The sequence below is a fragment of the Misgurnus anguillicaudatus genome, chromosome 7, assembly GCF_027580225.2.
Source record: "Misgurnus anguillicaudatus chromosome 7, ASM2758022v2, whole genome shotgun sequence".
Lineage (NCBI taxonomy): Eukaryota > Metazoa > Chordata > Actinopteri > Cypriniformes > Cobitidae > Misgurnus > Misgurnus anguillicaudatus.
This window is the reverse complement of record NC_073343.2, coordinates 10,655,356-10,673,070: the sequence shown is the minus strand read 5'-3', so window position 1 is coordinate 10,673,070 and position 17,715 is coordinate 10,655,356. Positions and strand designations below refer to the sequence as shown.

The following is a 17,715-nucleotide window of genomic DNA, read 5'->3' as shown; positions in this document are numbered from 1 at the left end:
GAAAAAATCCATATTATTCCCTGTATAGTGTAGGATAATATCATAAAAATTCTAGACTTTTTAAGCACACTTGCAAAACTGTTAGCTTTAAATGCTTATATCTTCTGTATGCGAATGTTGATTATACCAAAATGATTTTGGTAACCGAATGCATAGTTGTGTTTGACACATGAAAACATCTCGGGTTACATATGTAACTGTTGTTCCCGCTGTGTCTCCCTTGCCATACTTCCTGTGTCCCTGTAACGCCGTCTTTGGCAATATTTCTGATAGTGATATACTTCCTGGCTCCCGCGTCACCCTGTCTTTGTCGTTAAGCTTCACCATTGGTTGAATTTGATATACACATTCAGATGCACTTACCCCTGAAGGCGTCCCCAAAGTGTCACCGCAGTGACGCAGCGCAAGTTCCCTTAAAAGGGAACTGTAACAATGTATCTTAAAGGGGGGGGTTCACTGGTATTTCAAGCATTCTGACTTATAAACACAGTTATAGAGTTGTTTCCTCATGCTAAACGTAAGCAAAGTGTCAAAAAAAGCAGTTGGGCGTGTTACAGAGTATTTCTGTGCCGAATGCACTTCACCTGGGTTTGTACAAGTTTCGGAAAGTTTTTTTCGATTACAGGTCCAACTGACGTTTCAGGGGTTTTCTATACGTATCACTTCTTTATATGGGCACTTCCCCCGGAAAACCCCGCCCACCCGTCAATCAGCGGGAGATGCTAGAGCTTGCAAACATCTTATCACACCACTCAGCTTTGTTTAATTTCAAAACTCAACAATGGCACGAAAGATAAAGTGTCTTTTTGGACGTAAGGAGAAGAAATCCAGCCTTATGAAGACAATGGATATAGTTTATTATCCGGGGTAGCAGCGGAGTTTTGCGTGTGTGTTTGATGCACTGGATTTTCCCAACCGGGTCATGACGAGTTGCACGCGGTAAGTAAGACTTCTGTCTTATGTTGGAAATAGTTGCGTGCATATTATATAAATGACATGAACATGTAGTGAATCATAAGTTTTAAGTGTTGCATGACTCGTACTCTCTCCTCTCGCGGTATAACTCCTCCTCCTTCATTTTTTCGTACGTTATCGGAAAGATTCGGTAAAGTTAATCTTTCTTTTATGAATCGGATTAAACTAAAGACTCTTCGGAGATATAAAGGATGTCATACTACTCTATAGGTACTCCAGATTAACACCAGAAATGCGGAAACAGCGTGTGTTACGTGAGCTTTAAAAGGTAACACGATGCTCACTTGAAATGTGTCCCCACATTTAGTCCTTGAATTTGAGGGTATTGCACCTGGAAAGTCCTTGAAAGGTCCTTGAATAAGAAGTTAACAAAGGTGTGGGAACCCTGATTTAACCTGTATGTAACATGTATGCTGATTTATATTTGTCTGCAATTACGTTTGCATAAACGCACATGAAAAGCGCCTGGCACTCTCACCTGAAAACTGAACTCATACTTTTTTTTTGCTGCACATTTAAGCAAATCTGATTTCATTTGTCCTCTGTGACCTGCCTTTGGTGGACATTAGATATTTAGAGAGGTGCTGGCTGCTGGAGTTGATTTTAATCTCTGCAGCACATACTCGGTGTGTTTGTGTTGGTTATGTAAACTCTTATTCCACACATTTCTCACTATACTGTAAGTCTCTTAAACTCTTTTGATATTCTATTGATTACTGGTACTGCGAATTGTGTGTATATTTTGACCTATTTTGCTGTATTTTACTGTCACTGTCTATAAAAATCAAGTCTTTTAGGTTTAATTATTTGGCCAGTTAATGGATAACTATATGAGCTTTTGAAACATTATTGTTTGGGTTCAGTTCTATATTTACTAGTTAATTTTAGTGGGGCAGTTGTAGCATAGTAGTTAGAGAGGTGGGTTGCGACTGTGGTGCACTTGAGCAAGACACCTTACCCTGATTGCTCCCCGGACGCTGGCATAGCTGCCTACAGCTCCGGGTATGTGTTTGTTCATGACTTGCAGTGCGTGTGTTCACTTCACACTTTGCCGGGTTAAATGTAGAGGTCACATTTCAAGTATGTGTTGCATACTTGACAAGCTTGTCACTTTCATTTTTTTCACTTTCACTTAAATATGGTCATAAAAACTGCAGATAATTTCTGTAAGCAGTTCTATGCAGTATGTATGCACATTGTGGTTTGTGTCTTTGTCAAACCAAGGAATTTCATGTTTAATCTGCCTGATTTTACAGATAAATGGGATGAACGGAAATGAGCAGTTTCTTGTTTTTTTAATTTCTGTCTCATTACATGTAGAGAGCGCAGAGTAAGATGGATTGTGATTGACAGAACAAGGTTTTTCTAGTCAATAGCTGTTTGCCGGCTTTTTAACCTCAAAGCTGCTTACCTTAAGTATTCTAGCACTTCTGTCGTTAGCTCTTGAAAATACTTTGTGTTTGACCACATACTGGCTAAGTGTTCTTCAGTGAGTAGATGATATATCCCCTAACTTTTGATGCCAAATGTTGATGTTTATCTCATGTTGTCGCATGAACGATCAAATTTGAATATTCTAAAGCATAAATGAGGTTTTGTACTATGGCGAGCCAGATAACAGCACTACGAATGATAAAGAGCAAAACTTGGTAGTATACTGTGTACTAGCCTATGCTGACATAATCTATAGCAGGATAGAGAACGGATAAATCCAGCCATGTGATTAAATGAATAATTTATGCTTAAAGCTATCATCCTTTACCTAAATGATCCTTTTTGGCCAGGTTCATTCAGCAATTGATTTCGCACTATAATTTATCAGTTTGTTCCTGATGTTAACTTACACAGCTTGACTGTGTGATATAGCCGGCTTACACTACAAGGTCCAGACTCGGAGTAATGCATGCATGTTTCTGGTTGTGGGTGAGCGAGCAAACGTGTGTGAGTCTGTGTGAGGTGAGTGGGTGTTGTATTTTTAATGCTGTAGGCTGGATGTGTTTCTGTAATGGTGTTGGTGGTAAGCGATAGGGCTGAGCTCCATGCCCTATGTTTGCTCTGGAACAAACTGCAGTCATGTCCTGCAATTAAGCAGCTGGGAGATTGAGAGAGACAGAGGAAGGGCCACACGAGAATGTCAAGGACGTGTTATGTCAGGGCCTGATTCCAAGAGTTTCATATTATTGAGGGTCCTTCTTTACAGGAAGTAGAGTCGCTGTTACTTCACACTGCTGTTTAAGTTACGGTTACATATGTTTTTTTATTTGAAGCCGTGTGGTAAGTTTACTTAGTCTTGGTTTAGTTTACAATGCAGTGAGTGAAGAATGTGGGGAACATTATTATTTGTTGCTTTGATTCAATCCAGCAACTATATAATTAGCCGAGATCCATGACCACAGCTTAACACTTTTTTAGAGTTTGGGTACTTTTAACCATGGTTTAGCCAAATCGTCAGAGTTGTGATTTTGACTTTTAGTATCTTATAGGACTTAGGAACACATGAAACAGGATAACTACCGTAAGTTTAAAGGTGCTCTGTGTAGATTTTAGTGGCGAAATTTTAGGTGAAATGTGAATTGCAACCAACAGCTCACACCAACACTCGCCCCTCCTTTTCAAATGTTTTTTTGAGAGACGTTAAGAACAATAAAGTACAGTTTTTAGAAGAGAATTGAGGTAAGTTATAGGGTAATGAGACAATAATTATCTAATAAAATAAATTTCTATAATGCTTTACATGTACAGTATTATTTTATAGAAGTGCTACAAATTACATATTTTATCATAATTTAATTTGGTATTAATTACAACCCCAAAACAGAAAAAGTTGGGACACAGTAGAAATTGTGAGTAAAAAAGGAATGGAATAATTTACAAATCTCATAAGCTTATATTTTATTCACAGTAGAATATAGATAACATATAAAATGTTGAAAGTAAGATATTTTGAAATGTCATGCCAAATATTGGCACATTTTGGATCTCATGGGAGCTGCACATTCCAAAAAAAGTTGGGACAGGTAGCAATAAGAGGCCAGAAAATTTTAATGTACATATAAGGAACAGTTGAAAGACCAATTTGCAACTTATTAGGTCAATTGGCAACATGATTGGGTATAAAAAGAGCCTCTCAGAGTGGCAATGTCTCTCAGAGGTCAAGATGGGCAGAGAATCACCAATTCCCCCAATGCTGCAGCGAAAAATAGTTTTCTGAGTTTCTCAGAGAAAAAATGCAATGAGATTGAAGTTATCATCATCTACAGTGCATAATATCATTCAAAGATTCAGAGAATCTGGAACAATCTCTGTGCGTAAGGGTCAAGGCTGGAAAACCATACTGGATGCCTGTGATCTTCGGGCCCTTACACGGCACTGCATCATATACAGGAATGCTACTGTAATGGAAATCATAACATGGGCTCAGGAATACTTCCAGAAAACATTGTCAGTGAACACAATCCACCTTGTCATTCGCGGTTGCCAGCTAAAACTCTGTAGGTCAAAAAAGAAGCCATATCTAAACATGATCCAGAAGCACAGGCGTTTTCCCTGGGCAAGGCTCATTTAAAATGAACTTTGGTAAAGTGGAAAACTGTTCTGTGGCCAACGAATCAAAATTTGAAGTTCTTTTTGGAAAACTGGGACGCCATTTCATCTGGACTAAAGAGGACAGAGACAACCCAAGTTGTTATTAGAGCTCATTTCAGAAAACTGAATATCTGATGGTTTTTGTTTGCATGAGTGCGTGTGGAATGAGCAGCTTACACATCTGGAAAGACACAATCAATGCTGAAAGGTTTATCCAAGTTCTAGATACATATGATCCCATTCAGACGTAGTCTCTTTCAGAGAAGACCTTGCATTTTCCAACATGACAATGCAAGACCACATACTCCATCAATTACAACATCAAGACATCGTAGAAGTACCTGGGTACTGAAATGGCCAGCTTGCAGTCCAGATCTTTCACCCAAAGAAAAGATTTGGTGCATCATAAAGCAGAAGATGCGACAAAGAAGACCTAAGACAGTTGAGCAACTAGAAGTCTGTATTAGACAAAAATAGGACAACATTCCTATTCCTAAACATTGGTCCTCCTCCAGCTGTTCCTTATATGCACATTTAACTTTTCTAGCCTCTTATTGCTACCTGTCCCAACTTTTTTTGGAATGTGTAGCTCTCATGAAATGCAAAATGAGCCAATATTTGGCATGACATTTCGAAATATCTTACTTTCAACATTTGATATGTTATCTATATTCTACTGTGAATAAAATATAAGTTTATGAGATTCGTAAATTATTCCATTCCTTTTTTACTCACAATTTCTACTATGTCCCAACTTTTTCTGTTTTGGGGTTGTATTTTTTAATGAAAAACTGACATACCTTCATTATTAGTCTAATTTTTTTAAATTGTTTTATGTTACTTGATATAAGGCCTGTATTTTGTTACTTGATATAGGGCCTGACATTTGTGCCCCTGCTTGTGAAATATTCCTATAATTCTCATCTAATTTTTAGATCAGAGCATTAAAGTCTCATTTCACTTGATGATTTAATTTTAATTTCAATCTTTAACATGACCTTCCTCAGTCAATATTTAAGATAACAATGTTATCTTTACATTATGTAGATGATGATTTTTCTAGAAAACAGAAAATTACAAATAAAAGTCTTTAACCGTGGTTTCACAGGCATGGTCACATTATCTCTCTCCTGCTTTGTCTGAAGGTGATGTGAACATGCTGGGCCAAGCTACGCTCAGAGCAAGTCTCTCAATTTCATATTTCTTACAGTCTCTCTCAATGCCCCTGCTGTGCAGATGGCAATAGGAGAAAGAAAGATGAAAGGTAAAGATAAGGAGGGAATTTAAGAAACCGAGCAACACAAAACCTCTGCCTTTCTTTGTCCATGTTGCTTTATTTAGCTTTAGAGATATCACTGGTACTATCGATCTGATCCGTTGAGTGTTAAGTGATCTGTGTGTGCACAGTGGCTTTATAGCCTGGCTGTTTGTTTTTGATTTTGACATTTTATCACAAAGCATTATATCCATGTGACTCCACTAAATCGTGGCTTAATCTCTGGATTGAGCTTGTGAATGGCTGATTACTGTTTGCATTAGAGAAGTTAATGAAATTGACTTTTTTTGCCTTGCATGGTTTAAAGGGACATTCCACTATTTTTGAAAATATGCTCATTTTCCAGCTCCCCTAGAGTTCAACATTTGATTCTTACCGTTTTAGAATCCATTAAACTGATCTCCGGGTCTGGCGCTAGCACTTTTAGCATAGCTTAGCCCAATCCATTGAATCTGATTAGACCATTAGCATTGCGCTCAAAAATAACCAAAGAGTTTACATATTTTTCCTATTTAAAACTTAACTCTTCTGTAGTTACATTGTGTACTAAGACTGACGGAAAATTAAAAGTTGCATTAGTTGCAAGTAGTGATATTACGCATCGCCCGAAAATAGTCCCCTGCTTTTAAAAGTAACCAAGGGGACTATTTTTCGGGCACTGCGTAATATCACTGATTGTTACGCCAGCTTGAGAGTATAGTTCCTAACCATATCTGCATAGAAAATCACAGCTTTTAATTTTCCGTCTGTCTTAATACATGATGTAACTACAGATGAATCAAGTTTTAAATAGGAAAAATATTGAAACTCTTTGGTTATTTTTTAGCGCGATGCTAATGGTCTAATCAAATTCAATGGATTGTGCTAAACTATGCTAAAAGAGATCCCGGAGATCAGCTGAATGGATTCCAAAATGGTAAGAATCAAATGTTTAACTCTAGGGGAGCTGGAAAATGAGCATATTTTCAAAAAAGTGGAATGTCCCTTTAAAGGGAGCGGTTCATTTGGCTGCACGATTATTATAGAAATCATAATTGTTGATTATTCACCTTGATAAATATTGTAATTGGGATAATTATTCCTGATCAATGGGTTTTACATTGAAGTTTTGAAATGTTTTATAACTTTGAGAAGCAGTTGCATCTAAATTCTGAACAACCAAAACTGAATAATATAATGTAAATCACAAATAATTATAGGAGTTATATTGTTAAAAATCCAAAACAAATGAATTAAGCACACGTCTTTGATTCACCACTGTATTTGGTGCTCAAACATATTGCAAAAACGCACAGAAATTAGTACAAATGGACAGCTGTAATTGAGGCTTTTGGCGATTATGTAATTGTTTCAATTGTAATTGTAATCTCATTAGTTTTTTAATTAATTGTGCTGCCCTAATTTCACGTTTGTTGTTCTTTAAAAAGGAAGTATGTGATTTTTAGGAACAGTAACAATGTGGAAAGAGAATTGTGTTTTATAGATTTTCCAAAAATGTTTGATTGTTTAAAAATGCTGAGGTCCTGCGTAAAGCTCAAAAGTATGAGCTTTTTGAAATAATATCCTTTATTTCAGGAAAATGGCCCATTCTTGGCCCTGTTGCCATGGTAATGTGCAAGATGATATGGCATGAAAAGGTCTGTCTGGACTTCAAGGCCCATGAAGAAATTTTTAGGCGCTTTTGTAATGTTTTGCAAGGGTAGAGGGCTTTTGTCTTTGAGAGAATGGCACTTCCTGTTTTAGAAACCCAAATCTCTCAGATTGTTATTATTAGCGTTTAACTCTTTCCCCACCAGCGTTTTTTAAAAAAAGTTGCTTGCCAGCATTTTTATGACTTTAACAAAACTTTAACGCCTTTCAGAAAATGTTCTTCTTTAAAAATATAAACATACAATATATCAAATGAAAGAACTGACTCTCTGCTTTAAAAAAAGAAAAGAAAAACATTTCATCCTACCTTAATTTTTTTCTCTTATCACCTCTCTAATATGGGTATCTTTCTTCAAAATTAACACATTTTGAGGAAAAAGCTGTGATAATTGCATTTTTGTGAAGGACTTTTGATAGAGATCAGATTCAGAGCGATGAATTGCCCTAAAGAGTTGCTTCCAGGTTTTGGGTATGTTGGGTAAGAGCGCCACCTGGTGAATAATAGCATAAATATGAATTGCTGGAAAAACTCGTCATTGGTAGGGAATAATTTTCTCTTAGTTGACGAGTTAACTTGTCAAAGGCAGGGAAAGAGTTAAAAATCTTAAAATAGGAACCGTCCCCTTGATATGCTTATAGGGGTGGTTTCCCAGACAGGGATTATCTTAAACCAGGACTAGGCCTTAGTTTAATTCGAAAATATAACTAGTTTTAACAAACATGCTTTACTAAAAACATTATTTGTATGCATTTTTTAGGCAAAACAAAGGGCACTGATGTATTTAAAGATATGTCAGTGCAAGTTGTTTTGAGTTTGGACAGCTCGTACATTTATTTTAGTCTACTACTAGTCTAATCCCTGTCTGGGAAACCGCCCCATAAACTCTATCAGTGCTGCATCCCACATAAGTGATCACCCTGCTTTAAAATTTCTCAATATTTAGTCCTCTTCCTTCCAACTATGAGAAAGTTTTGTTTATTGTGAAACAAATACTTTCACAATGTTTTACTTTTGCAACATTGCCGTTTCAGTAAATAGACAGTCCTGCACATTGTGACTCTCTAAAACTTACACTGAGATCAATGAAAACTAACTGTTTTTTAAGAAGACTCATGAAAAAGAGTCATTTATTTCAGCATTTGATGTAGATCACAGTTAAATCACTGCATCATATTTAGGTAAATACCTCTGATTCAGTTAAACCTGGTTGGGAAAGGGCATGATGAGAAAAATCTTTATCTTGTACTGTCCGACATTTAATATCATAGTTTTATTGACTTTGGTCTGAATTGTCATATGCACATAGAAGGTTAATCCTTGCAGTGATATTTAACTAAACCAGTTCGTCTGCTCTTTACACGTATTGTTTTATGGGTGGACTACCACACATACACGCAGCTGAAATGCATGTTTTTCCAGTAAGGGCTGGGCAAAGAGATTGCATGCACAAATTTACCGTTTACTAACTACTTTTTTCTGGTTTCACTGTTCAGATTCTTTTGTCTGTAACTTTACAATATACATTTTCCCCCATCAATTCTAGTGACAATCTGTACCTTTTATGAAGGCTTTTATTCTACACTCTCAGAAATAAAGGTACAAAAGTTGTCACTGGGACAGTACCCTTTCAAAAAGGTACACCTTTGTACCCAAGGAGTGCATATTAGTACTTTGAACTGCCAAAATGTACCTTTAAAGGAACATATTTGTACCTAAATGGTACATACTAGGACCTTTTTTAAAGGGTACTGCCCCAGTGACAGCTTCGTACCTTTATTTTTGAGAGTGTAGTCATAATGAATCTATACATATAAATTCAAATCTACATCAAATACAAATGTAGATATAAAGTGTTGTGGTAAATTGTAATGTAACTGAGCTATTTATTATGTTTTTATTTATTATCATTAGTATTTTGTTCATCAAACACACAGTATTTACACACAATAGCTGCTTGCTTATTAAACAGCAGTGAAGGAGGTTAACTCCGTGAAGGTCACTACATGCATTAATGTTTGCCTGTGATCTGTGTTTAAAAACAAGAAAATATTTTATTATTTAGATAAGGGTTCTTTGTAGATGTCTGATTTTGTCTTTTTTTTTTGACAGGTACAAACCCTTTTTTCCATTCCAAGTGCAGCCACCTCTGGTGTCATCATGTGACCTGGACATGTCCATCCGAGACACCCTGTTGGTAGAGGGACGTCTGCGGGTCACACTTGTTGAATGTAGCAGGTAAGCTAACAACAGGTGTATCTATGAAACAGAATGAACATGTGTGTTTATATAAAACATAAAGGGTCAGGTGTTTAAATGAAGCATATCTGCCTTTTTGGCACATAATGGTGGGTAATATGATCCAGACAGTGACACTGTTGTAGTTCAGACCAGTCTCCTTTATTGTCATCGGATATATGAAATTACTTTAGGTTCATTCCGGGTCAAACCAACTAAATGTTGGGAATTCTCCCAGCTCGAATTTTTGATTTTGATTATTCTTTTTCTGGAAAAAGAAATACTAATATGATAAAGAAAAAAATGAAAAATTACTGAGTAATCCACTAATTTGTAAAGAGGGGGTCAAAATGACAGTGTTCCTGTAAAGACCATTTTGCAAGATGTAAACATCCCTGGTCCAGAAGCACTTCCAGTTTTTTAACACTAAATAAACGTTGGCATAAAATACAACCAACAGAACATATAGAACTGATCAAAAAGTAAAACAAACATCTTTAAGATATAAGTGAAATAAAAAACAGGGCCAAACTGAAAGATAAAGTATTCCTGGACCAGTGTTGTGGACCATCTTGCAAAATGGTCTATAGCTCAGTGTTGGACCATCGCGTTAGCAGCACAAAAGGTCATGGGTTTGAACCCAGGAAACACATACTGAAAAATTGTATACCTTGAAATAATTCACTTTGGATAAAAGCATCTGCCAAATGCATAAATGTTGAAACTAAAAAAAAAGTATTTTTTTCCTCTTACTGATACATTAACTTGCTGCCAATAGTTTCATAAGAAGTATAGGCCTACTTACAAGGAGTATATTCATATACAGTATTTGTATGAGTTTGTATGTTTAAATTTGGATAAAGGTATTTTTATAGGTTAGGTCCTGAGCACCGTTGATTTGAGGACCCTATAATTTTCATCCTACAGTTGATACTCCTCTATCAATGTGATAAAGGGGATTTCCATAGAGAGGCAGCATATGTTGGTAAATTTTCCATCTGCTTTAAGCCACGATTATTTATTTAATCTTAACAGAGGAAAAATTAAGAAATAAACAAAAGGGGACATGCAATTATACAAAGGACCTGATTACATTTTGTTGTAGTCAATAAAAACATCAGATTAATACCAGACATCCACTATGACTGTTTACATGTATTTTATAAAAAAAAACTTCTTTGCCTCATACTGCCATCTGGCTGATAATAATATTAATATCATATTATATTGTATTATAATATATTAACTAATAAGAGTTTAATGCTTACCAGAAAATCTTAAAGCAACACTAGAGTTTTTTTTACCTTTAAAATAACGTTCCCTAAAAAGTTTCAGTCGTTCATCCACTCAAACAGGGTGAACGGCACTTTCACATTCGCTTTGCAGCCATCTATTGGCCAAAACCGCACTAAAGAAGTTTCCAACCGTCGGGTCGCGGTCCTGTAGTTCGAGTGAAAACTACAAAAACTCGCTTTACGGCAGACCTACAATCCAATCAGAGCCAGCTTTGTGGCAGTAGGCTAAATTACTTACGACAGTGGTAATCGACAATTCCGCTTCCAACCTGTAGGGGGAGCAAAGAGCAAAAACTCTGTAGTGTTGCTTTAAAGCGTAACTAAACCCCTGGTCAGAGCCTGACTCCACCCACTGGCAATATTTGAAAAATGCTAGAAAAGTGGGCAGATCCTAACAGATAGAGGGGGCGAACTAAGCTTGTACCAAGTGTGTTGTGAGATCGTAACAAGGGCGTGGTAAGCTTGAACCTGCTTACGTCACGAGTCATTTTTTGGACCCAACATCCAATAGGAAAATTCAACTGCAGTAGCCACCGTTCAACCTGAAGAGGGCAGCACTCAGACGTTTTTACACCATATATTGTAGTATTGAACACTTTATATCCAAATGTCAAAAAAATTACTAAAATCAATGAACAGCACTAATAAACCGTCATTCTTACAGATCAGTAACTAAAAAAAGTTGGATTAGGGTTTAGTTACTCTTTAAAGGAGTATTTCACCCGTAGAAACATTAATCTTTATTGAAAGTGTTTGTAGTCTCACGCCCTCAACAAAGATATTGGACTTCCTTCTTTCAATGATGCAAAATGATGATTTTTACAACAATGAAAGAAGGAAGTGCAACACTGAAATTTGTATTTCTCCTGTCTCAGCGGAAACTGAGGAAATAATGCACGACCATTCAAAAACATGACTGGGTTCTAACGATACAAAGCTTAATGCAAATGGGTGAATTTTCCCTTTAATATAAACATACAATATATCAAATGAAAGAACAGACCCTCTGCTTTCAAAGAAAAAAAAATTTCATCCTACCAAATTTTGAGCAAAAAGCTGAGATAATTGCATTTTTGTGAAGGACTTTGGATAGAGGTCAGATTAAGAGCCATGATCAAAACATAAATGGAGTTCTTACTGTTTGCCCTAAGGGGTTGCTTCCGGAATTTCCGGAACAGCACGTCAACTCGGTAAACAATCATCTGTGTGGCATTTAATATTTTGGCTTACTTCATCAGTTTAGTGTTTCTTTTTCCCAAAAAAATAATAAAAATAAATATTTGAGCTTGTGACATCGGTTTGAATTAAAACTGATTTTACAGAGGTGTTTATTCGCACACCTGTAAAAGTTATTAGACAACAGTTTTTTGCATTATTCTTTAACCCTCAAACACAGTTTAATATCACGTGGTACATAGTATAGTATGTACCAGTAATGCCATTATTGTAAACAAGCAGGAAATTGGGGGCTACTGTTCTGGGTGGTGCACTTTTCAGTTTTCCTGTTCCCTTTGCTTTTGAGACAAAAAGCTATACATACACACCCTTCTAAACCAATTAAATTTTAAATGGCCTGGCTGCAAGCTGTTGTCCTCGAGGACACACACATTGCTACAACAAAAGCTGGACTCTTTTCACCATTGTATGTCCTTTATGTTTCGTCTGATTGGTAACAGAGAAGAACAGTGTTTGTAAAGGGCTTGCAGTTAATAATGCACACACTCTGCCTATTACAAACTCAAATCAACCCTGACAGACACATACACAGACACTCACACTGTTTTCTGTGCACTAAATCTTTACATATGGCAAAAAAAAAACAGCCGGGATCTGTGCCTACTGTGTGTTTACATTCTGTATATACAGTAATCTGTATATGGTCACTGCTTGTAAGCTGTGTATAGGTATTTCTACCACTAGAGGGCGACACTGGACTAGAAATAAATAAGTGTTTAGAATTAGAAATATGATTTTTGAATTGTAGAATATGTTTAGTGGTTTTTACTTGAGGGGCGTTTTCAGGGTTTGCATAAAAACACCAAAAATGTGAACAGTCCAAGGTAAGTTGTGTTTATCTCGACCCATTTTTTAATTTTAGTTAAAACTTTATACATTTCAACACTCTGTTATTCCTCCTAATATATGTATAAGTTTTCATAATTTTAAGATTATATTTAAAAAAGTGTAATTTAAATAGAATTTAAGTAGCCTCTTTGTATAAGTTATGTGCAATGGTAACCAGCAGATGGCAGCAGAAGCCTTTCGAAGCCTTGTTTGAATCGATATACAGCAAAAAGTATTTCTTTTTACTCGTTTTAGTTACTTTTGATAAGTACTTTTAAATCAGAACACATTTTACTTAAGATATAATAATGTATAAAATGTATTTTAAAATAAACGAAAGTGACTTTTGTTATTGTTCTCTCTGTGTAGGTTATTTATCCTGGGGTCATATGAAAGAGAGACTTATGTTCACTGCACCTTAGAGCTTAGTGACAGCGAATGGAGAGAAAAAACCCGGAGCTCTATTAAAGAGGTACACCCTACACACCCTGCTTGCCTGCTTTGGTGCCTGAATTTCTTGCACATCAACACACTTGATTGTATGATGCGCATACATTTAATAGTAACTACACATAAACAATGGACTGTTTCTAAACCATAGGTAGAGTATAAGACCAGGTAAAAAGGCAGAGTAATATACAAGGTTGTCTTTGTTTTGGTAATCCAGCATTTTTAGAGAGTATGAAAAGTAATTCACATTGTTTAGAGAATATTTCATTCAGTTTTGTTGTACAATGTTTATTTTGTTGTCCTGCGCTTTTTTCCGTTGCTTGCTTCGAGTTTAATAACACTCATAATTTATTTATTTTTGTTAGAAATGTCAATTTGTTTAGCTGTTGGAGGAAAGCATCCTATAAATCTTTAAGCAAATTATATTTGGAACATCTTTTCTCTCTCTTCCTGCCGACAAGATAGCAACCACTTTAAAAAACAGTCAATGTCAACTTGGCAGAAAATGTCAACTTTAATTGCTCTACTCATTTTATTTAGTCTCCCCTCCTCTCCTCTCTTCTCCTTTCCTCTCCTCAACTCTCCAGCAACAGACAGAGGATGAATGGAGTATAGCTTCACATTTTTTCTCACCAAAGGTTTATAAATCACAATTTTTTTTATCTCACAACCTGTTTGATCATTTTACAGGGTTTATATTATAAGGTTATTATTTATTGTTATACTGAATTATCATCAAAGGAAACTGTAAATGTTAATGCAAATTCTAATTATATGTTGATTATTGCCAACAAAAGTCCATAAATCAAGTACCTGAAGCTTCCATAGGTCAGCCGTATATTAAAGGTCACCTAATATGAAAACATTTCAAGATTTAATATTAGTCTCAGATGTCTCCAGATAGTGCCTGTGAAGTTTCAGGTTCAAATACCCTATAGATAATTTATTATACCATTTTAAAAAGGCCCCTTTTTGTGTTTGTAGAAAAGTGTTGTTTTTGTGTGTGTCTCTTTAAATGCAAATAAGCTGCTGCTTCACTCCCTATTTACCGTTATAACGAAAACATACACTTTTTTTATAAATAATACAATCATCTTACTTAATTGTTAATAATTAACATGCAGTAATAAATTATTTGAACAAGATTAAAAATAGAAATTATGACCTAACTGTTGTCTTTGGATGGTTGTGGGCGTGGCCTGCACAAAGTGGCGTCAGCTTGCTCAGAAACACCAACAGCTTGTCCCATGAGACTGTTGAGATTTTACAGGGATTTAAAAAAGGGTGGGCAGATTTGTATTATTACAGGGTGGTTGTGTACACACACAGTTTTGGTAAAAAAAAATTAGAAGTTAATTTTTCATATTATGTGACCTTTATTTGTATATTTAAAATTTGACAGTGAGTCCTTTCAGGTAATTTCCCTTGTAAATATACAGTAATTAAGGGTGTGACGAGACACTTACTCCACGAGATAAGACATGAGATTGGGTTCATGAAACGAGACGAGACAAGTTTTATACACGTTTTAAGAAATCCTTAATGATAATAGTCTTCTATTAGACTAAAATCACATGATTTTTAAATGTTTAAATATTCTAGGACTGTCACTAACAGTTATTTTTTGTAATTGATAATCAAGTAATTTGATGTTTTTTGGTATTAAAAATAGACCTTAATAAGCAATAACTTTTAAAGGGACAGTAAGTAGGGTTTTAAGTGTCTTATTAATCAATGTCTTCATTCATAAATGATGTCATCGTTGGTGTCAAATGACCTCTGCCAGTGATCTGACTTTTCTTTGTAAGCTTAGAATTTCTTCTCTTTACTTACATTGAACAAGTAAGTCCAAGGAGGCTTCCGTGTCGTTTCGCCATACTAATAAACTATAATAGCAGAGAGCCTACCAATGTGTTTCCACAACGCGTTTTCATTCAACACGTGAACCAGCTAAAACGGACAAGGAGATCAGTGATTACATAACAGCTACTGTAGTTGCAACGCATTTGGAAAAGCGAGGCGCTAGAGAGCACTATTCGTTAGAATGCAAAAACAATTTCACATCTAGATGGGGGTAAATCCTACTTATTGTCCCTTTAAAGGTGCCATATAATGTAAAAATTTACCTAGGCATAAGATGAATATTAAGAGTTTTGTACATGACATATTGTGAGCCTCAAACACTATTGTTTCCCCCTCCTTATATAAACCTTGTGCATAATCTCAACATACAATCGTGATGTATGCCTTAACATTAAATCGCACATTTAATTAACTAGAATTTTGTTACAATGTTAAAAACCAAGGTGTGTCTGCTGAGTTAGTGCTATATGCTATATATGCTAGTTAATGCTATAAACTAGTGTTTAGGTTGAACTTCTTTTATTGACATTGCAGTTACGTTTTGCAAGTCGATACTGAAATAATTAATTATTCCTCAAAATCTGTATCTTCGCCTGATACAGGTTCAAACATAAGGTCTGTTTACACACACACACAGAGCTACTGAACTGAACTGCTCTGAGAAACAGCCAATCAGAACAGAGCTCAACATTATTTATGATGTCCCTTTCCAATAAGGTAATAATAGACCATTTCATTCTGGGGACAAATCCTAGGGTTGTAAATGGACATCTTAAACCATCTCTGGATCATTTTTGATGAAGTCACATACCTACTATGTAGATATCAGAGCACAATGTAACATATTGTATTAATGCATTCTTTGGCTCCCAATGAGGTTTTAAACTGAGACGTTCCAAACACTTAATGATTAAAGTTCCCCATAAAATCCTGCTTTGCTAGACTGTGCCATAAATGAAACGCTATTGGTCATTTATAAAGGGCAAGGGTCGTCTTGATAGTTCCACACCAACTTCCTGTTGCAGTTCAAATAACGTAACAACATAAAAAAGGCTGCGCATTCCAAGGCACTTCAGTGCGCCCATAACAATCAAACACAATGCGACGCAGGCTTTATATATGTTCCCTAAAAAACGTTTTTGGAAACCAAAAAAGCAAAGCACATGCGGTAAAGACAAATAATAAAATAATGTAATGCAAGCACTGTTTAAGGTTTTGCCACAAACTCAAATTTTGCCGGTATCACAAGACAACTTTAACCCAACCACGAATCTTGTGACGTTTTAATGTTGCGAGATCTCGTGGCACAAGATCCCGTCACACCCCTAGTATCTGTAATGAACAGCTGAAGCTAAAGATAGATGTAGATTCTTGTTAATTAAAACACAATGTGTGTGATCTGATCATTGTAACAGGCATGCGTCAGCACTAACACAGCATGTGTTTAGGTGCCTAATGAATCTTTAGTGACTAAAGATATGATATACATGGCAATAACCAGTCCCACAACCAGTGACATGCAGTGTTTGGGTTAAGCAAGTTGCTGTGTGTGTGCGTGCAAACATGAGCGTGTGTTTATGTGACAGTCCATATGAATGTGCACATGCAGGCATGTTTTCCTGAAGTATGAAATTGTGCATGAAGATGCTGTTGTACGCTATGCGTATGTTCCTTACATTTATCAGCTTCTCCCAGACCCTCAGATTCAGGTACCTCTGCAGGGATTCAAACACAGGATTAGTACTGATATCATCTGGAAAAGGTCATTGTCTCTCTCCGTCTCTCTCTTGTTATTGTCTTTCTTCCTCGCAGCATTGGATCTTCTCTGTACAAATCTCATATCATACCTTTTTTTACATGTTCCAACACTGTGCTCTCTGTTTATGGGTGCACTATTTTTTTTGCAAAAAGCTACCATGATACAGAGGTGGTAATGCCATTTGTACTATGGTAGATATCACAGTATAAAATAGACTATACTTGGATAAGTAGGCTGGTTTTAATTTACCTGATTGAATGTGTATTATGCATCAGGTTGTAGTCACAGTGCTTTAAATGCATGCTAAAACGTGTTGTACATCAACCATTGTAATACCCCGACCAAAAAAACAAACACTTGTTAATACCATGTTTTTTTTGTGCAAGTGCAAGAAGCATGCTGAGAGTGATAGCACTTTTTGCATGTGTTGTATGCACAAAAATATTTGAAGTATTTGTATGCATGCTGGGGTACCGAGCCTTAGCATGTTTTCACAGTCTGTGCCTCTAAAGCAGAACATCTAGCACCGTTATCAGTAATAATGAAGTGATGCTGAGCCTCT

At 36.1% G+C, this 17,715-nt stretch overlaps 1 protein-coding gene across 2 annotated transcripts in view; it reads left to right on the top strand.

Annotated features, from left to right (window-relative positions):
• pdzd8 (PDZ domain containing 8) overlaps window positions 1–17,715 on the top strand; it is a 46,120-nt gene that overhangs the window by 7,972 nt on the left and 20,433 nt on the right. The window contains exons 2-4 of one of the 2 annotated variants that reach the window (XM_055171768.2): window positions 9,597–9,722; window positions 13,451–13,553; window positions 14,119–14,169. In XM_055171768.2, coding sequence (XP_055027743.2) covers window positions 9,597–9,722; window positions 13,451–13,553; window positions 14,119–14,169 — 280 coding nt within the window. The remainder of the gene's footprint in view (window positions 1–9,596; window positions 9,723–13,450; window positions 13,554–14,118; window positions 14,170–17,715) is intronic. The other variant, XM_055171769.2, reaches the window with a different exon arrangement.